The following is a 21,488-nucleotide window of genomic DNA, read 5'->3' as shown; positions in this document are numbered from 1 at the left end:
AAGCTCTGCCCTTAATCCCCTGCATGTTCCCCTACCTCACTGGATCTCCCTTTAGACCCATCCCTCCGTGCCCACCCACTCTCCTGTCCCATTCCACTTTTAAAAGTTTGAAAATGTAAAGATTTATGGGCCTGATTCTCAGTTACACTAAGACTTATCCCACCCTGACACTGCAGAAAGACCAAAGTGGGTATAAGTTACATTTACACTCACTTTAAGGTCCATTAACATTCCCAGAGTTATGTAAACAGGTCTTAGTATAAATGAAAATCAGGCCCCTATACCTATAAATATGCACAGATGATTCATGTTTCCTTAACTAGTGACTTCCTAGATTTTTAGTAATTGTGTTGATGAAAAAAATAATTGAGTAAATTTAAATGTAAAGCAAGGCAATTTTGGGAGTAGGAACTCTTCCAGTCTATGAATTATGACTCACAAGACAGAACTGTTTAATCTTAAGTAATGTTCACTCCACTTAACCAAGATAGGTGAAGTTATACTTTGTACACAGTGTTTTGTGCTGGGCGCAATTTTTTCCTTATGTGTATATTAAATAAGATGTTATGGAAATTTTGTGCTTTACAACACATATAATGCACTGACTCAAACAGTACTCAGAATTCTTTTCCCTATTTCATTGATTCTAACCTGAATGCAGGTTGTGTAGCATACACAGTTCAGCGACCCAGAAAAGTCGTATTAATTTTCCATTGGGTCTATCTCGTCTGGCAGAAGCATACCTTGTAGTTCTAGCAGTAACATTGGCAGGTTACAGGTAGCATCCTTAAAAAATAAGTTTACTTACCAGTGATATATGATAAAATAGAAATATTTACAACTCTCAATTTTCTCTTAGTCCATGCTGTTTACTCTTTCCATCTCATTCAATTTGGATGCTAGAAATAATCAATTCTAATCAATTTGCATTAATAAAATGTGGCACTATTTGCCTCACAAACAATCCAAGGTGATAATTACATCTAAACGAACTGGGTCAATTTAAAAAAGGAGAAGATAATATTTCTATTACTATTAGTTTTTTTAACAGTCTACATTGAGTCTAAACTTTTTGTAATAGAAAATTTTCAAAACAAAGTCATCCTTTCTACTCAATAGGATTATAGTAGTATTTCTGTTGCCCTTTTCTTGCACAAAACCACAGCACTGTACATTTCTGTTTGTTACTGTAATGAGTTATACTTTGTTGCAAATAATATTATAAGCAAGGCAATGAAAAATAGGAAACATAATTATTTCTTCTTGCGTTATTTTGATTTGTCACAGTTTTGTGACAGTGATTTTTTTCCTTTGTTAGATAGTGGAATAGTTGTCTTTTCATACAATTGCTGTAGTAATTCACTTGAGTCTTGCTGTTGGGTTACAAATTAGCATTCCAGTAAAAAATTACTTGCACAGGCAATTACAACACTTAGGTGACCTTTTGACCCACTGTTCACAAAGCTTGCATTCCTGATTTTAAAGCAAGCAAATAATATACTGAAAGATAAATTTATGGAAGGGTGAAATCCTTTTTGTGGGTGCCAATCACACCCACAAAATGTGCATATAATCTTAATTATTAGTACATATGAGTAACCGTGGGTTCAAATCACTTAGCTACAAGTAAAATGACTCAGATTTGCACCCCAAATTATTTCGCAAGTCAAAACTGTACCAATAAACTATGGAAGGCCAGATCTTAGCCCAGCTGAAAATATACCCTTGGGTAAGAAAATTAAATCAAAGCAGACTCTGACACCTGAAAAATTTTGTTGCAGTTTTTGATACCTTAGTCCAGGGATCGGCAACGTTCGGCATGCGGCTCGCCAGGGTAAGCACTCTGGCGGGCCGGGCCAGTTTTATTTACCTGCTGACGCGGCAGGTTCGGCCGATCGCGGCCCCCACTGGCTGCGGTTCGCCATCCCGGGCCAATGGGGGCAGCGAGAAGCCGTGGCCAGCACATCGCTCGCCCGCGCCGCTTCCCGCCGCCCCCATTGGCCTGGGACAGCGAACCGCGGCCAGTGGGGGCCGCGATCGGCCGAACCTGCCACGTCAGCAGGTAAATAAAACTGGCCCGGCCCGCCAGGGTGCTTACCCTGGGTAGCCGCGTGCCAAATGTTGCCGACCCCTGCCTTATTCCAAAACAAAGCTATGATATGAAACCTTGAATCTTTAATACTGCTCAGCTTGAACAATTCTTTTTAAGCTACCCTACAGGGTTCTTACTCCAACACACATGTGTAATACTTTTGAATGACTAAAGTTGAAAACTTCATGTATTAGTGGAATAATAGTTGTCATTGCTTCATGAAAAAATAAGGGAAACAAAAGTGCTTTTGTCCTTTATTAGGAAAAGTTCAACTTTTACAATACTTTTCCTATACCTTTTAAGAAGGATTTCTTCCTCCAAATATGATAAGATTAACTACAATGTCAGGATACTTTATACATATAACATTTCAAAAATAATAGTCATGAATCTTGTGGGTCCATTTTAGTAAAGTGCAAAAATGAGAGAGATGCTCACTCTCAAATAAAAAGAACAAATAAAAGCGCAATTAAAAAAAACTGTGAACTCAGTCACACAGTATTAGTGCCTTTTTTTCTTGATCTTACACTTACGGTATTTTTGGCCATGTTCTCTTTGTTTTTTTCTGTCATTTTCCATGCTACTGTCACTATCACTAGTTTGCTGCTCTCTTTTTCTTTTACAAGCATTTTCATTAGCCAGATATGATTCACAGTCGCTCAGTTGTGGAGGAACCCACTCAAAAGAGCTTTGCCCAGCTTTAAAATCCTCAACAGGATTCATATAGGGTGGCATGGGAAAAACTGAAGATGGTGGTGGAGTCATCTGATAGTAAGGAAGCTGCTGTTCCATTGGACTGTAAACAGCATACTGCTGTGTTAAAAAATGGCTCATCTGAAAAAACAAAAACTCAGTTATCAGGGCTGTCAAACAACTAAAAAAATCACAATTAATTGAGAGATTAAAAAATATCACAGTTTTAACTGCACTGTTAAACAATAGAATACCAATTTAAATTTATTATAAATATTTTGGATATTTTTCTACATTTTCAAATATATTTATTTCAATTACTACACAGAATATGAAGTATACAGTGTTCAGGTTATATTATTTTTATTACAAATATTTGCACTGTATAAAAGGTTTAAAAAGACCATGCTTTGACTTGTAGATTGCAGTAAGAGGCATACTAACGTTTAGCATATCTGGCACGTAAATACCTTGCAACACTGGCTACAACAATGCCATGTGAATGCCTGGTCTCACTTTTAAGTGACATTGTAAATAAGAAGCAGGCAGCATTATCTCCCATAAATGTAAACAAACTTGTTTCTCTTAGCGATAGGCTGAACAAGAAGTAGGACTGAATGGACTGGTAGACTCTAACCTTATTTAGGTTTTGAGTGCAGTTATGTAAAATAAATTCTACATTTGTAAGTTGCACTTTCATGATAAAGAGATTACACTATAGTACTTGTATGAGGTGAAATGAAAAATACAATTTCTTTTGTTTCTTTCTTACATTGCAAATTTTGTAATCAAAAATAATAATATAAAGTGAGCACCATACCATTTGTAGTCTGTGTTGTAACTGAAATCAATATATTTGAAAATGTAGAAAAATATCCAAAAATATTTATAATAAATTTAAATTGGTATTCTATTGTTTAACAGTATGATTAAAACTGTGATTAATCGCGCCTATTTTTTAATCTAGTTAATTTGTTTTGTCTTAATCGCTTAAGTTAACTGCGATAAATTGATAGTCCTACATATTAGACTAAGTTCCAACAAGACAAAGCTTAATTTTGCATGCACTACTGCATCTATAATGAAAATGTTAGCACCATTTTACAACTATAAGTTATTACCTTATATAACGCTTTTCCATCTTCAAAGAGCTACAAAAATATTAAGTAATTCTATACCTTTGTAGGATACTTTAGTATCTCCATTTTACAGACAGGAAAATTAAAGCAAATGTTAGACTCGATGCGTCAGAGTCTCTACTCTAGATAAGCAGGAACAGGGATGGCAATACAAATTATAAATGTGTGTGTGTGCATGCATATGCTGGGGGAAAGGGCTTGGAGCAGAAAAGTGGTTTTATGTCATCTTTGTGCCTTCCCAAATTCTAACTTTGGCCTTTGACTAAGTTAGGGCATCTCAAGGTATCTCCAGTTTATACCTGGGGCCGTTGTGGCAGCTGGACTGCAGTCATGTTTCAGCCACCCTCTCCTAGCTATACTTTCAGCACACCTCCTGTCTCATCTAGAGAAGCACTATAAGTATTCCCTAGTTTAGCAGATCTACTGTCTTTAATATTGGCAGCCTAATTGGACCATAGGGCAACACAGAATCCAACCCACAATGTTTGCTGCCTAAAGTTGAGCACTAAAATCCATATCCAGGCACCACAATGAGCAACCTTATTTTTCAGAAGAATGGGGCTCCCTCAATTTGGGGAGCCAATGTCAGAGTAGGATTAAAATTTTGGACTGGTAGCCAGACACTCAAATTCTGATCAGCTTCCATATTAATGTGTTACACAAGCACCATGTCAGAAAACAAAATATCCGATTTTTATACTCCCTGGTATGCTAAGAATTTGTAACTACTATACAGATATACCTCCGTTATTTGGACATGGTGACTAGGAATTCAGATAATATACTCTTTAATACATTAATTCTGTTGTCTTTCATTTCACACAAGTCATTTTGCTTTAATGGAAGGAACAACTATTAACCAGATTTGTAACATTTATGCAAACTTACCATCTTTTGAAAGACTGAATATTCCTGAGGTAAACTATTGTTCATTGGAAAAGGAGTAATGGGAAATGGAGGACTGCCATAAGGCTCTTGATTCCTGTGAAAACAAGCATAAATACGTGAAGTTGTCTCTTGTCAAAGATTCCCTTTTTAAAAAAAATCAATTATTTGAATTTTGGGATATCACATGCAGCTGACTGGATGGATGATATGTTAAAAGCTGAATGAACTTCTGTTTTAAGAGCTGAAGCCCCATGACAAAATTGTGTCAACTAAAGGTACTAGAAGAGAGGATTCAGCGAAGGCCTGTTCCCGAAGGCCTGTTCCCAAAGTCAACTGAAGTCCATGGAAAGACTTACATAGACTCTAAATGACACTGTATCAAGCCCTGAGAGCTTAATTTCCCTTAATAGTTCTGCCAGAGTTTTAAACGGAAGTGTTGAAGATCTAGGCTGGTTTTCAGAGGTAAGCTCCATTATGATGATTTATGTTTTTGTATTCTTATGGCATTTGTACATGCATACAAACTTGATGGAGTTTTAAAATTATTTCTATTATCACTGACTTTTTTTTCTAAAAAATGTAGTTCTAGAGGTTTTTTTGTGGGAAAAAATGCTCTGAAATAATTTTACAACATTTATACTTTCTTCTGGCAGAAACGAGGCATGTAAAATTCATTCTGTCTGGTCATTTTGGATTGACATAGTATCCATTCTAATCACCCAAATGTTTAAAATAATAGGATCCAGGCCAAACCACACTGGTCTAAAAACCAAGCTTGCTGACCTGTGACTAGGCAGAGGTAACATGGTCCCCAACAGCTTGACCAGCTAGCAGGGATGGAGTCAAAATACACTACAACTGTTTGTATATGTGGTATGTACACACTGATCTCAGATTCTAGTATGGGTTACAACTTTTAAAATAAAAGATGTTTCATACCAAAAGACCTCCACCCCCAATATAATACAGTAGAACCTCAGAGTTAACAAACACCTCGGAATGGAGGCTGTTTGTAATTTTGAAATGTTCATAACTCAGAACAAAACATTATGGTTGTTCTTTCAAAAGTTTACAACTGAACATTGACTTAATGCAGCTTTGAAACTTTACTATGGAGAAGAAAGATGGTGCTTTCCCTTTTTTTTAGTAGTTTACGTTTAACACTGTACTGTACTTTTTTGGGGGTTTTTTTTGTCTCCGCTGCTGCCTGATTGTGTACTTTCGGTTCCAAATGAGGTGTGTGGTTGACTGATCAGTTCATAACTCTGGTATTCGTAACTCTGAGGTTCTACTGTAGAACCATTAGGGCAGAGGGACAGCTCAGTGGTTTGAGCATTGGCCTGCTAAACCCAGGATTGTGAGCGCAATCCTTGAGGGGGCCATTTAGGGATCTGGGGCAAAAATCTGTCTGGGGATTGGTCCTGCTTTGAGCAGGGGGTTGGACTAGATGACCTCCTGAGGTCCCTTCCAACCCTGATATTCTATGATTCATTCTGGGTTTCGCACATAATCAGAGAGACTGAGAATTCCATGTACCATCAAACTCAGGCACAGCAACATAAACTGTATGTGTGGGGCCAAAAATAATATACCATGACCATCATTTTACAGGGTGAAATTTACTATATTAGGTATTCGTTTCCTTGAAATACTTGTAAAAGGATCCTTGGTATTAAAGTGTCTCTTGCTTTACTTCTATAAAGGCCTAATGCTGTTTCCACGTACCACAATGTAAATAGGCTTGAGCCCGCAGTACTTTAAAAATACATGTGGTGGGGTTTTTTTTGGTGAAAGCTATTTCAACTCCTTTTTCTCCTCACCCATTGATTGCATTATCCCATTAGGCAGATTTCAATTAAGTATTAAATTAAATTTAAAATAATGTAATATCTTGAACACCTTGCAATATTTTCACAAATGTTCTCCATTACCTATACGTTGGTGAATATATGTCAACCCAGTTCTCAAAACCTTGGCTAGGGCTGTTTAACTCTGGTGAGTGGGAACTCCCTGTAAACAAAATAAAAATGGTAACATTTATTCTGTTTTATATGAAGACTATTACCTTAACTTGTTAAAAATAAAGAAACTGTCCTAAATCAGTTGGGGGAGACACAAAGTTGGTTTTTTTTTTTTTATAGCAAAGCACTTGTAGATATAAGACACCATTCTACAGCAGATTAAAATTCCAGAGCCTGATTGTGATCACATGAAAACATTTGCTGAACGTTCATGTGGCCCCACTTATTACAGTGGAGTTACTTCTGATTTAACAGTGGTGTAACTGAAAGCAGAACCTGGCCCACTTTGTTGTAGAAGATATTTCCTTAACTCATGGGTAAGTTTCAAAAGTGGCTAAGAGACTCAGGAGCCTAAGTCCCTTTTCAAAAGAGACATAGGCACTTAGAAGCCTAAATCACGGGGCACGTCTTCACTACCCGCCGGATCGACGGGTAGCAATCGGTCTATTGGGGATCAACTTATCGCGTCTAGTGAAGACGCGATAAAATCGATCCCTGATCGCTCTGCCGTCGACTCCGGAAATCCACCGCGGCAAGAGGCGGCAACGGAGTTGACGGCGGTGCGGCAGCGGTCAACTCGCCGCTGTCCTCACAGCCAGGTAAGTCGACCTAAAATACGCAACTTCAGCTACGCTATTCAAGTAGCTGAAGTTGCGTATCTTAGGTCGACCCCCCACTGTAGTGTAGACCTAGCCTCATTGAAAGTCAATGGGACTTAACCTCCTAAAACACTCAAGCACTTTTGGAAAATGTTACCCTATGCCAACAGAACAGAGTAGAAATCCTATAGCTTATATTTAGTACACAACACAAATTATTACCATAGTATATTTACATAATCCCACAATGTTTAAATAACATTAAGGATTTGACTTAAAAGGACAGACTTTCAACAATTAAGAATCCTTTTTTCTTCTCTTCACTTTTTGTAAATACTCTTAGTAGCTTGAAAATTAGATTTCTCTAACTAGTATTTCGCTTTCTTTTTGCCAATTGTTTATTTTCTCTTTCCTGTGCTCTTTCTGAGGCTAAACAAATATTTTTGTTTAATTTACAGTCAACTTCACCACAGCTTTCAGAATAGTTTAACTGTAGAACTAAAGAGCCTGGACACTGTGCTCTTAAAGTGGACTGTGTTGGATGTTTCTTTTTGGTGACTCACTCAGAAAATGACTCAGTGACAGATTTTGAGTTTTCTAGAAAGAAATATAGCATATGGAGGACATTCTCTGAGACAAATTTTCATGGATTGATTAATTTTGGAAGTAAACTGCTGGAAAGTGTTCATCTTAAAAAAGGTACAATCTGAAATGCCGTTCTTAACTCATCATTGGGATAGTTCTCTGACTGAGACTCGAGGGACATGGAGACCAAATCCTGACCTCACTGAAGTCAATGGCAAACTTCATTGGGACCAATCCAAGTTTACCCATGCACCGATGAAAAAATATGGGAAGAGGGTAGGAAGGAGAAATCACACCTAGTACATCTAGTACAGTACTTCAGCACATTTTTGTTGTTGTTTAATCTGGCAGGCCATTACTGAGATATAAAGATAATTAATAATACATTATAATTGTATATCACATATATAAATGGTTATATTTTACTGTGATATTAAAGGAAAATTATCATTTTCTATTTTTGAAAGCACTTACCTATGTATCTTAGTGCATTCTCTCTTCAGATTATTAAATTTGACCATTTGAATGTCGTTTATTTTCTATCATTTATGACAGACTGACTTTCCATTCACAGTTAATTGTATCCGACAGAATTAAGTAATAAATGATTTTACTGTGTACAATACCTTTATATTTTAGATTCTGTATGAATAAATGGCTAGCAGAGACTGCATCTACATTAGCAAACTTTATCGCGGTAACACACCAATGGTAAGGAGCAGTGTAGGCTGTAGTGTCAACAGGATGCCCAGGTTAATACTGCAATGTTTGGGTTGCAAACACTGCAGGGAAATTCTTATTTGTTTCGTAATTGTTTGAACTGAAATTATTTTCATATATGTTAGTGGAATCTACTAGTCACAAGTTTATAAAAGTTTGGGTTTTATTTTCTTAAATTGGGTTCAAATTTTAATTCTGTATTTGACAGTACCCTTTTAACCACATATTTTCCATTAAAAAAAAAAAGTAAAAACAAGCATATGCTAGCAGTCTACACATCCCTTTTCTGCCTCAGAAAAAAACTTGGCAAGCAAACATGTGATAAAATACTCTACTGTAAACATTCTCAGCCAAGTTCTACTTTCAGTTACACTGGTGTAAATTCAGAGTGACTCTACTGTCTCCAAATTTACATTGGTGTGATCAGAATTTTTTGCCATCTTGTTGTCGTCACTGTATTCTCTCTGATACCTTACAAGTTATGTTCTGAATCCCCTGGCCTTCCTTTCTTATTAAACTTAAAAACACAAATATTTGATCTTGCTATATGAATATGGACAAAGTATTTCTTCCTAAGAGAACAGATTGTGCTTTGTTCACTTGTGACCCAACTCTCAAAAAGACTACAGTAAATCACGAATTTGCATGTCACACAGCTGCTAAATCCATTCTACAATGACAGAGCAGAGCCAGAATTTCACATTGAAGAAAAACTAAAGTTACTAATTCAATAGTTTTGGAATTACTAAACCTACCAAATCGATACTGTACTTTAATTGGTCTTCCATATAAACGGATTCCATTCAGCAAAGCTATAGCATAAGGCACTGATTCTGTGTGTTTAAAGCAGACAAATCCAAAAGACTTGGGTTTTCCTTCTTTGTCCTTACATATGGTCACATTGGTTAATGGTCCAGCCTGCAAGAAACTTAAATTATTTTCTCATAAATCCTTAGTAGAGAATAGCTTTTCATTCTGTTTTGAATGTTTATTTCATTCATGAATATTTAGCAATGGTCAGACCTACACAAAATGCAAGCATGTGATATTTAAGATTCCCTACATCATTTTGACTAGGCACGTCATTCTTTACTGACTGAATCCATATAGCTTCAGACCTGGGGCTCTTGCAAGTAAAAGTCAGCTGTGCATGTGTTTGAAGGTAACAAAACATCTAATTAATGTGTGGTTATCATTGGTCCTGATCACCCCACTCACACTTTCTCTCTTTATCTTTTTAAATTATACATTATTTGTGGCAGAAACTGTCTTATGTCTGAACACCAGCTAGCACAATCCTGATAGGAACCTTTGGGTGCTGCTAGTGCAATTCAAATAGTGAGTAATACCAGCTACATATAACTAGGTCTCCATCTATGTTGCAGCTTGCATAAGTTCAGGTAACAAGTAGCATTATTCAGTTTTGATCAGCTACTTAAAAAAAAAACTATAGTAGGAATAGCAAACTTGGGCAGGTAGCGCCACTGTTATCTGTAATTGAAACAATACAAAAAAACAATCAATCAGTTTTCACTCAAACATTGGCAACCTGTCATCACAAATATGTAACACAGAAAAACAAGGGGCACTGACAACCATTAGGGATAAATTGTAGCTTATATTAAGCATTAGGCCCACATGTCTCCACAGAGAAGGGATCCATCTCTGTGCCACTTGAACCATTTCAGTACTGGGTAAGCATTTTTTTAGAAGAACCAAGTTCAAAGTGATCATGCTTCAAGAAATGCTGATTCCTGAATTTCAAATAAGTAGTAGTTTTCATAATACAGCATCCAAGACAATCAGCCTTCAGTGCAAAAGAGAAGAATGAACTAGTATTTTAGTCACTGAATCAGCATTTCCTCCTGAGATATGCTCCACTTCTAAAATGTTGATTTGGCAGAGTGAGAGGAAATAGGAAGAGGAGCCCTCCTACCACAGGCCAGGAATGGTTAAGAGTGGTCATACTATAGTTGGCTCATTTGTAGGGGGAACAAGTATGTCACCCATTGCTGTCTTGGGTTGGTCAAATTGCTGTTCAGTTCACTAGGTGGGGTCATGAAGCAACTAACTAGATGTTCAAATTACTGTTGTACAGCTATTGGACTTTTGGTCTTAAATGAGTGGCTTACTTGTTGGAAGTACTGATGATGAAATGAAGTTTCAGGTAAGAGCCAAAAAACCCCTCAAAAATCATGTACTACTTTAGGCCAGGTAGCATTCTGTATGCTTGGCTTTTCAGCAATTGTAAACCTGTTCTTCCTGCACAAACTGCCAGAGGCTTATATTTTCAAGTATATGCACAGGCTAAATGGAGAACACTAGAGCACAAAGGAAAATAAAATCAATCTTAGGTTTTCTGTATTTCTACTTAATGTCATACTCAGGATTTTAGAAGATCATTAGCAAAAAGCAAAATCAGAATTTGTCTGTCTAGGGAACTGATCCTTTTGATTCATGGTGCTGAGCTGACAGTCATGTTACCCACTCCATATTATCACACTGAAGACATTAAGAATCCTCATTAAGGATTCTTGATTAATGTAATCTGATTGCAATGCACTGTTGCCAGCTATCTATGAATTGGGACTAGATTAAATAAGATGACTGCACATACTTCTTCTGAAAATAAAGTTTAAAAATGATTTTTTTCAGAAAAAAATGGAGAATACAAAAGATGAAGGTAAATATGAAGGAACAAAAATAATGTACCATTTTTTTTTTCTAATTCTATTGCAACAGAATGCTGATCGAGATAGGCAGAAGATTCAGCCCAGGCTATCCTGTGCAGGGAGTCTTCAGAAAGGTGATCTTGCATCTTCAAACATCTTGAAGTATTTGTTTTTTAAAGGAAGGCACATTTCAAAGTAATGGCAACTCAGCCACCAACTTTTGCAATTCTGCTTTATTTTTTCCAGAGTTGTTCGAATCTTGAAGCAATTTTTTTTCCTAATCTGCAAGTTTCCTACAAGTATCCAGTCTGCTGCTCAGGATTTGTCTAATGCAGATTATCTGGTTCTTCAAGAACTAGTAGTAACAAACCATGTGCTCTGATGATCAATCTTTTATACGTAGATCTTCCTGTTTATAAATAAAAAATAATTTTGTGCTGAGCAAAGTTACATAAATGAATAGTTATAAAAATGAAAAGAGAATAAATTTTATAACTGTTTTTTCTATTTAATGTGGTAAGAGAAAACACTATGATACAGGAAAACAGGTTTAGGAACTAAAGCCTTACGAGTGTTTTTGGACTATGAGGTGCTACCATACTGAATTCTACAGTATCCATGAGAGAGGGGAGGAGGACAGCACGGCAGTGGAACACATCCAGCCACAATAAAAATAAGAGTAAAGGAGCATGTATGGGGGAAGAGAGAAGGAGAATAAGGAAAAAGAAAAGACTTGCTTGGACTCTTGAGGAGGTGTATGACAGAAGCTACGGCTAAATAGGTATACATTGTTAGCCAGGATCAGATGACCAGGGTAGCTCATGCACAAGATTCATTTCTGGGTGAAGGACTTCATGTTGGGAGTGTCATCCTATTTTTATCCCACTGGGAGAGCATGATGGACTGTCTCACTAGGGATCATGAGTAGTACAACATGGTTTAAACGTAGGGAGCGACAACAGAACTGCTGCTAAGGGGAGATGAGATGGATGCTTTTTTTCACCTCTATCTCTGGAAAAAGCTAATTCAAGGATTATGAAGTGGCAGAGACAATAACAAAGGGTCGAACCTTCTAAAATAAGAAAAAGTCTAGGCTGTGATGCTTTTTTCTATAATTGGCCTGTTTATTGTCAGTGAGGGGAACCCTGATGCCAGTGAATTTCTGATGTGAACACTATACACATGCACACACATGTGCGTGCGCTCACACACACACAGATAGCACAGAAACTGATCCCTACCTCAACATTTAAAAGGTAACTGGCAGGGATTTAGTGCATTTGCATACACAAGCACCGAAAACATTTGAGAGAGAAAATTTAGGCAACATGTTTTTCACTGTGAATGGATCACATGCCTCTCCTCCCTGTACTAGTTCCTACAGATCGGGGTAACCTAAGTATGTCCAAGGACCCAGAAGCAAGCAAAGGACTATTGTTACCAACTCCTACAAATTCAGTGTGTCTTGTAATAGTAGTTCTTCTTAATGCCCCAGTTTCTGAAGTCAGGTGATTACATGAGAATCTTAGCTTTCTCGTAACTTTTTCTGGTTTTGTACCTTTCTAACCTTTTCTGGTACAGAGAAATGCTGGAAAACATGACCCAAATGATTCAAAACCCAGAAAGCAAATAAAGAAACAAAAAGTTTATTGAAGTCCCATGATTTGGGGGCCAGATTTACAATTTTTGAATGTTGGAGGCTGAGAATACCAGAATAGACAACGGGACAGAGTGGCCACCCTCCTCATGGACACGGGGCAGAGAGCTAAGGGAGCCAGCACCCTCAGCCCCAGCTTCGGGGCTAGAACAGGAGGACACGGACCCTGTATGGGGGGAGTGACTTCTTCAACCTGCTCCGTTGGATGCAGGTGGGAGCCCTGCAACACCACACCACACAACACAAGGGCAGCTCCTGTACTGACTGCAGCCCACACACCCCCTCCAAGCCCCATCACAGAGACACCCCAACCTGCCCCACCCAGGGGCCCTTCCGGTCCACCAAGACCCCCTCACCTCCCACCTCCCAGGGTAGGCCCCGCTCCTGGGCCAGGCCCCCACATTGTACCTGCCTCGTTCCTACCAGGCCCCGCCCCCACTCCACAGACCACCTGCCTCATCCAGACTCCACCCCCGCCCCCAGGCCATGTGCCCTCATTCCACCTCTTTGACCCCACCCCTTCCCAGGCCCCGCCCCCAGCTGCCCACTCATTCCACTTGCCCGCCCCTTGCCAGGCCACGCCCCCGGCCGGCACCTGCAGGAAGAGCTCGTAGAGAATCTCCTCCCGCACGCGGCTCTCCAGGTTCCCTACGAACAGGGTCCGGTCCGGCTCCCCCGCCCGCCCCGGTGCGGACATGGCGGCCCAGCAGGGCGTCAGTCAGTCAGCGCCAGCGCTCCATCAGCGCCGGCACGGGGCGGGGGGAAGAGGGAGTGAACACGCACGACCGTCCGTAAAGCACCGGCCACCCGTCTCAGCAGCGCGACAGGCAGGTGGGGTGCTTTACTGAGGTTGCTAGGAGACGAGTTCCGCGCCCTGTGGCATCCAGAAGGCTGCGTTTTCGGGCTCGGCGGCCCTAGCAACCCTCGTGCGGGCAGCGCGCGAGGGGGCGGAGCTTCGCTCTTTCCAACCCCGCCTCCTGATGGGGAGGGCTGGGAGACAATGGAAACGGGAACCGTCGTCACAGCCTCTCTCCCCCGCCTCGCCTCTAGGCCAACCGCCCCTCCCGCCAGTCGCACGTACAACGGCTCCCGGCTCCGCCCAGCGCAGGGACGTCTGACGTCACCGGGCAGCCGCGGTAGCCGGGCGCCGACACCCCCCCCCCTGGCCGTGACGTGCGCGGACAGACCCCGATCCGCCGCGGCGCTCAGCCCCTGTGCAAAGGCCCCGGCCCCGGAGTCTGACCCTGGGCAGGGCGCTCCCCGCTGCGGTGCGCAGTCCCCGCTAGGCTTGTGCTGGAGTCGCCAGGAATTAAAGATGATGTGGTGTGTTATATTCCAGGGATACATGCAACCAAAACCGGCTATTGTCTCTGGGCCACAGGCAGCCTGAGACCCCTCCCCTCTTCCTGCTGCAGAAGTGGTACCTGTGGGGAAATCACAGGCTTAGCTTCACTAGATGAAGCAAGTGGTGCCCAGGGACTTGTTACTTTTGAATACGCTTGTCATCAAGTTGCATTAGTTGTCTTTTACTTGGTGGCCTTAGTACTGCAGCCCCGTGTGAGCACCCCCTGAAAATGAAAAAAATAAAGTCAGTTTGTGTTCCACTTGCCATCATGTGGCTCAACTAGATATTACAGTTGTTGTCATAGGGTTGGTAATTGCAGATATTGAGAGGAGCCCCATTCTTCCAGTCCATACATGAAATCATATTAATGATCTCAGTCAGCAATATAATAACAAAGCATTATAATACAATTCTAAAGAAGAAAAGTGTTTGATTTGAGATTTCTGTGTTTACAGGTCTGTCTCATCTTATGCTGGGGTTACGTTCCGGGGTCAGCGCGTAAAGTGAAAACCATGTATAGTCAAAATTACATTGAGTGTAATGGAGGGTGGAATTGCCCATCCTACAGGCACAGTATTTAAATAGTTTTTTTGTTGTTTTTGCCAACCATGTAAAGCTGAATTCGCGCATGTTAAATGCACATAAGATGCGACAGACCTGTAATTAAATTTGAAATATTGCAAGTGGTACCTAGTAAGTGTCATGAGATCAGTGGTATAGCTGAAGTTGGCATGATGGTTGCATTTGAACTGTCTATTTTAGGATATACAGATATTGCTTAAATCAAATAAATATGTAAATTTACCTTTATGTTGCTTCAGTGTTGTTTAACAAAATAGCACATTTCCTGAAATGATCTAAGTGATAAAAAATCTTACTCTGATAGTTTTATAAGTACTTCTGCTTTGCCCTGTTTATTAATGGTTAAAATACCCAAATATTCAGTGGTTCTGAGAAGCAGGGGGTTTGGCTTAGCTTTGAAATTTGCACTAGTGTTTTTCACTGATGCCTAGTTTATATGCTAGCAAGGTGCACTAGCTTGAGTCTTCTTGAGGGTCTTGATCCAAGTACACCTCTACCCTGATATAACGCTGTCCTCGGGAGCCAAAAAATCTTACCACGTTATAGGTGAAACTGCGTTATATCAAACTTGCTTTGATCCGCCGGAGTGCGCAGCCCTGCCCCCCCAGAGCACTGCTTTACCGTGTTATATTGGGTCGCATTATATCGGGGTAGAGGTGAACTTTGAAAGTCAATGTGAGTTTGTGACAGAATGTACCTCTGTATTCACACCCTACACACTTTTGTAATCTTTGTACAAAGCATGCCTTGAAAACTCATAACTTGCTGATCAGTATAGTCCTGATAAAATACGTGGCGATATAGTATATGAAATTATAAGATTACATTGTATGGTGTTATTAACACATGTTCCAAACTGAGGTTAGCAGATAGGTCTCTCTCAAAGGAATGTGTGCTTTGCTTAGTTTGCATTTAAGCAATAATCAGAGTAATGAAGTAGGAAGCAAAACAAAGGAAGTTCAAAAAAGGGGAAGAAAAGCAGCAGGGATCATCCTTCAGTATGGACACTGTCTCCTGAAACTCAGCTGGCAATGTTTTTCAAGAGGGGGACTGAAACTATAAAAAAGAGGGACAAACACCCCAGGGCATCCCACTGTTCTCTGTCTCTGTGCCCATCAATTCACAGCACCTGAAGAGACGAAGGAAACAGCCGTTGGATGGGGGTGGGAGAGCAGAATGGTCCTGACCTAGGAAGTTTGGTCAGTAAGACTGCTGAAAACATGTGATGAGAAAACTTTGCTTTGAATTTAACATAGTTTGTTAATCTAGGTACAAGTAGCATTTTATCTTTATTTTTCTTGTAAACATTTCTAACTTTTATGCCTCATTATTTGTACTTATTTAAAATCTCTCTCTTTGTAGTTAATAAACTTGTTGTGTTTTACTTAATCCAGTGTGTTTAAATTGGAATTCTGATAAATTCCATTTGGGGAGGCAAGTTGTGTGCATATTATTCCTTTTAAAGAATAATGGATCTAATATAGCTTGTATTGTCCAGGACAGGTCTGGGCAATACAGGGCATACATTTCTGGGGTAAATCTAAGACTGAGGGTGTATTGGGGTCACCCTGCAATATAACTAAAGCTGATGAGAGCTAGAGTGTAACCCAGATATGGCTGGCAGGTTGCAGTACTCAGGGTGTAGCTCGCACGTTGGAGGCTATGAGCAACCTAGATGGAAGCCACTTCAGCAAGACAGTGTAAAGCACACAAGTTGCAGGGCACAGGTGACACAGCTGCTCATTAGCCTGGATTGTACCTTGGTATGTCCTAGAGCAGGGATTGAAAGGCGACACACGAGCTGATTTTTAGTGGCACTCTGCTGCCAGCCGGCGTCCTGGCCGCTGACCCTGCTCAGCCCTGCTGCCTGCCTGGATGAACGGAACCCCAGGCCAGCAGCAGGCTAAGCGGGGCCGACGGCCTGGACCCCGTCTGGCAGGAACCGGCGATGGAACCCCAGACTGGCAGCGGGCTGAGCGGCTCAACCTGCTGCCGGTCTGGGTTTCCGCCCGTCATCCTCCTGCCAGCCGGGGTCCCTGCCACCGGCCCCACTCAGCTGCTGGCCTGGGATACCAGCCGCCGGCCCTGCTCACCTCGCTGTCAGTCTGGGGTTCCAGCCACCGGCTCCCTACCAGCTGGGTGTCCGGGCTTCCAACCCTGCTCAGCCCACTGTCAGCCTGAGGTACTGACATCCAGCCCAGGGCTTTGCTCCTAACCTGGGCCTGGCGCTCTGCTCCTGGCCTGGGCCCAATGCTCTGCAGCTGCCCCGAGCTGTGGCCCACTGGCCCCAGCCTGGAGCAGTGAGGGATGCAGATGGGCAAGAGGGGGCGTAGCTCAGCACCCTCATCTTAAAAATTGTTCCAGGCCATTGGGATATTTTAAAGTCCTGGTTTGCTGCTTATATCAGACCACATCTGCATTTGACCTTGTGCGTGCCCTCTGTCACCATTTTTTTTCCCACTGAGAGTTGAGGGGAACATTTGACAAAATGGCAGCTCCTAAGACAGCAAAGTTAGATGTCCGTTCTTTTCAGCCTTCTTGGACAAACACATTTGGATTTATTCAAAAGAAGGACCGTGCTGTTTGTGAAGCAGACAAGACTGAATCGATCAAAAAGGCAGTAGCAGGATATGAGAAGCAAAGCAGTGTTTTTAAAAGCTTAAGTGTGAGTAAAAATCAAGCTACAGAAGGAAGTTACAAGATTGCACAGTGCATTGTGAAAAACGGAAAGCCATTTACAGATGGGGAATATATAAAAGAAGTTTTTCTCAGCAGTTCAGAGATTTTGTTCAACGATTTGCCAAATAAAGATATGATCATATCTAGAATAAAAGAACTGCCTGTCTCTGCCAGAACAGTTGAGAGCTGCATAAGCGAAATGGCAAAAAAAAAAAAAAATTAAGGAAAAGCAGACAACTGCATTAAAAGACACAGCAGTGTTTAGCGTTGCAGTGGATGAGAGTGTGGATATAAATGATGTTCCACTTTTGGCAGTTGTTGGAAGATATTGTGCTTCCGATGAAATCAAAGAGGAACTTTGTTGCCTAAAACCCCTGTATGACACAACAAAGAGGGAAGATATAGTGGAAAGTTTTGTAAACCATTTTGAGGAACGAGGAGTTGACATCAGAAAAATATTTTGTGTGACAACGGATGGTGCTCCTGCCATGGTCGGAAAACAGAAAGGATTTGTAAAGTTACTTGAAGATCAAATTGGCCGCCCTACAGTGAAATTTCACTGTGTCATCCATCAAGAAAACATGTGTGCTAAAATTTCTAATTCAGAGCTTAATAATGTGATGAATACAGTGGTGTGAATTGTGAATTTCCTTGTTGCTTGCTCTGCTTTGACTCACAGACAGTTTCAAGCACTGCTAGAAGAGATAGACAGTGCTTATAACGACATTCCACATCACAGCAACATTCGGTGGCTAAGTCGTGGCAAGGTTATGGTGAGCTTTGTAAACCGTTTTGATGCAATCAAGGCCTTTTTGTCGGAAAAAGGACAAAACTACCCCAAACTGGATGATGATAAATGGCTGTGTAAGCTCATGTTTCTAACTGACATCACCACTCATCTAAACAAACTCAACCTCTGACTCCAGGGTGCAGGGCAAACGGTTCTGAATCTTTATGAAGTCTGGAAGGCATTTGTTGTAAAACTAGCAGTTTTTTCTCGGGGTATTCAAACTTCTACTTTCTGCTACTTCCAACACATAAAAGAGCTACCAACACGTTGCACTGTCAGTGTCGATGAGATTGGAATGTACATGCAAGAACTGGAATCAGAATTTTCTGTCAGATTTCAAGATTTCCAGCAATTTGGCCCAATGCTTTCTTTTCTAATTAAACCTGAAAACTTCAACGAAAGCGACTTGGATTTGTCTGTATTTTAGTGGATGGGTGTTGAAGATTTCGAAATGCAGCTCATTCAGTTAAAGCTCAGAATTGTGGGCATCAAAGTTTGTAGATCTGTGGAGTGCACTTGAAGCTACCGAGAGAGATCATGGATGTTCCTGCCAGTGAAATTTAACTCTTTGAAGAAAATTGCGTTTGCAATGCTTTCAGCGTTTGGATCCATATACCTGTGTGAACAAGTATTTTCACACATGAAATCTGTCCTCTTCCCTCTCGGAGCCGGTTAACAACTGATCACTCAGAAGCCTTTGTGCAGCTCAAAGTATCTGAATACGTGCCAGACATTGGAAAACTCAGCAAAGAAAAGCAAGGGCAAGCATCACACTAAACTGATAAGATCTGCATTTTAATTTAATTTTAATTTAAGCTTCTTAAACATTTTAAAAACCTTATTTACTTTACATACAACAATAGTTTAGTTATATAATATAGTCTTAGAGAAAGAGACCTTCTAAAATGTTAAAATGTATTACTGGCACACGAAACCTTAAATTACAGTGAATAAATGAAGACTTGGTACACCACTTCTGAATGGTTGCCGACCCCTGTCCTATAGTCTTTCCAATGACTAAGGTAGGCTTTAGATCAACCTTATAATGCATAATTCCTGCTGGCTCCCTAGACAAGAGATTGCAGATTACTTCTGAAAGCGCATGTCCTACATGATGGTATGTAATGCTACTATTACATTAAGTGTTTCTTGTAAATGTCGTGCATTTCTACTAAGCTGTTTAGTAAGTTTTTTGAGCATATATTTATTTCACCATTATTTATATGACAAAATATTGGAATATAAAAGAGAATCAACTGGAATGAAGTGATCGGAGAATATCAGTCTTTGCAGATAGCAATTTTTGCAGAACCTAATGCTTCAAAAGATTGAATGTGTAAATACATTATGTGGTTTAACAGAATTGTAATTATATTATCATCTTACTTGTCAATAATTTGAAACATACTTAAAATAACCTATTTGCACCAAACAAAGGTTAAGGATGGGGAAGGAATGGAAAAAATAATAGCTGAGACACAGTAATGGATTATAGTGGTTATGTGAGTTCATATGTAGACCTGTCAGAAATAAAGGACTCCAGTAAAAAAGATTCAGTCTCTACATTGTTAGAAATTTGAGGTTATTTTCAAAACTTTCTGTATCATGTCCATGTATGTAATCTAGGATATGAACATCCACAGGTAGATGCACATTGCATTGAACAAGATGCATATTTTAAAAACTGGTGTGAATATGTGCACACATCATCCTGACTTTCGGTGCCATGCAAAAATAGATGGAGAATGAGTGAAGCTACAACAAGTAGTCAAACATTTTCAGTTTTGAAAACAACTTTTGTGGGAAGCTCCTGTTAGTCTTGTTCATATTTAGACTAATGAAATAAAGGTTTGATTCTGCAAAACTTTCCTCATGTGAATAGTCCTATTACTCCATCCCCCTCTCCACTTTACCACCAGCAGAGCTCGAAGTAAAAATGTAATGCAGCCTTAAAGGAGCCCACAGGGGCAGTTACCAGCTGTAGAAATGTGGACAGCATAGCTCTGGTGGAGTCACCCTTTGAAGAGTGGAGGTAGTCTGTGATGAGTTGTACAAGCCCCACACTGGGAAAGGAAGGGGTAAGGAGCAGCTCTGGGCCCAGAAATCCCGGCCCACCCACACTGCTGGGCATGCTCACAACGGAAGAGGAGCTCAAAAGGGAGCAGCCCAGCTCAGTCTTGGCGTATTGAACAGGAGAGGAGTTGTGTGGTACAGGCTTCTGCCGAAAAGCTGAGGCCCCACGTGGCCAGGACTAGGTCCCAGTGCCAAGCTACCACAGGCCCTTCGACCCCAGAGGACTGCAATGACAAACCTCAACAAAGGGTGGGAAACCCTCCAGACCATGCCCAGGGAGGACTTCAAGGGGAGCTCAGAAATTACCCAGTGGCACCAGCAAAGGAACTGATACCAGGGTAGGAAGTAGCCCAGGGAGCAGGCGCCCACCCCCCTAGGCCGCATACTTTGACATATTGTTTCATTGGGCCCTGGGTTGGAACCCGGTGGAGCATGGAGGACCTCAGTTTTCCTACCCCGTCTACTGACTCATCATCGGGCAACATGGCTGCAAGCAGTTACTGACTCTCACTGTTGGGCAACACTGTCCAGAGTATCTCCACTAGGTGGTACTGCCAGCCTGGGACTCAAAACACCTTCTGACAGTCCAGGAACACAAAGCCAGCTTCTGGTCTCTCGCTAGTCCATGAGGAATTGGTCTCATATATTGTTCTGGAAAGAACATCATGAAACCACATCTCCTACCCAAGGGAACAATTGTGAAGGAATCTTTGCAAGGAAAACATCACTCAGATTTGTTTGCCTTTTTCTACTCCTGTGGGTTTTCCAACAGGGAAGTGTAAAGGGGTAATAATTGACTAAGTTTTACAACACCTCTGTGAAGATGTAGGTATTGTTCTATTTTACATCTGGGGAAACTGGCACACATTGAAGTTAAGTGATATGCCTGACTCTCAGTAACACAGCAAACCAGTGACTGAATCAGAAATACAAGTCAAGAGTTCTGACTACCA

The 21,488-nt window shown here is 40.8% G+C and overlaps 2 protein-coding genes across 5 annotated transcripts in view; one reads left to right on the top strand and one right to left on the bottom strand.

The window, feature by feature from the left end:
* Positions 1 to 2,334: 2,334 nt before the first annotated feature.
* RBM11 (RNA binding motif protein 11) lies at positions 2,335 to 13,801 on the bottom strand. Of its 3 annotated transcripts, none has more exons than XM_005294631.5 (6): positions 13,662 to 13,801; positions 11,450 to 11,818; positions 9,493 to 9,655; positions 6,744 to 6,822; positions 4,813 to 4,906; positions 2,335 to 2,926 (listed from the first exon to the last, which is right to left on the bottom strand). In XM_005294631.5, the coding sequence occupies exons 2-6, from the start codon at positions 11,450 to 11,452 to the stop codon at positions 2,594 to 2,596; spliced, it is 672 nt and encodes a 223-aa protein (XP_005294688.2). In that variant the 5' UTR covers positions 11,453 to 11,818; positions 13,662 to 13,801; the 3' UTR covers positions 2,335 to 2,593. The 3 variants fall into 3 exon arrangements, with proteins under 3 accessions (XP_005294688.2, XP_042711659.2, XP_005294689.1); XM_042855725.2 differs by lacking the exon at positions 13,662 to 13,801 and adding an exon at positions 12,968 to 13,091; XM_005294632.5 differs by lacking the exon at positions 11,450 to 11,818.
* Positions 13,762 to 21,488, top strand: part of LIPI (lipase I) — a 36,687-nt gene continuing 28,960 nt past the window's right edge. For both annotated transcript variants that reach the window (XM_065575827.1, XM_065575820.1), the window contains exon 1: positions 13,762 to 13,897. In XM_065575827.1, the coding sequence (XP_065431899.1) occupies positions 13,762 to 13,897 (136 nt within the window). The remainder of the gene's footprint in view (positions 13,898 to 21,488) is intronic.

This window comes from Chrysemys picta, chromosome 1 (assembly GCF_011386835.1).
Source record: "Chrysemys picta bellii isolate R12L10 chromosome 1, ASM1138683v2, whole genome shotgun sequence".
NCBI classification, from domain to species: domain Eukaryota; kingdom Metazoa; phylum Chordata; order Testudines; family Emydidae; genus Chrysemys; species Chrysemys picta.
This window is presented reverse-complemented; position numbering and strand designations above follow the sequence as displayed.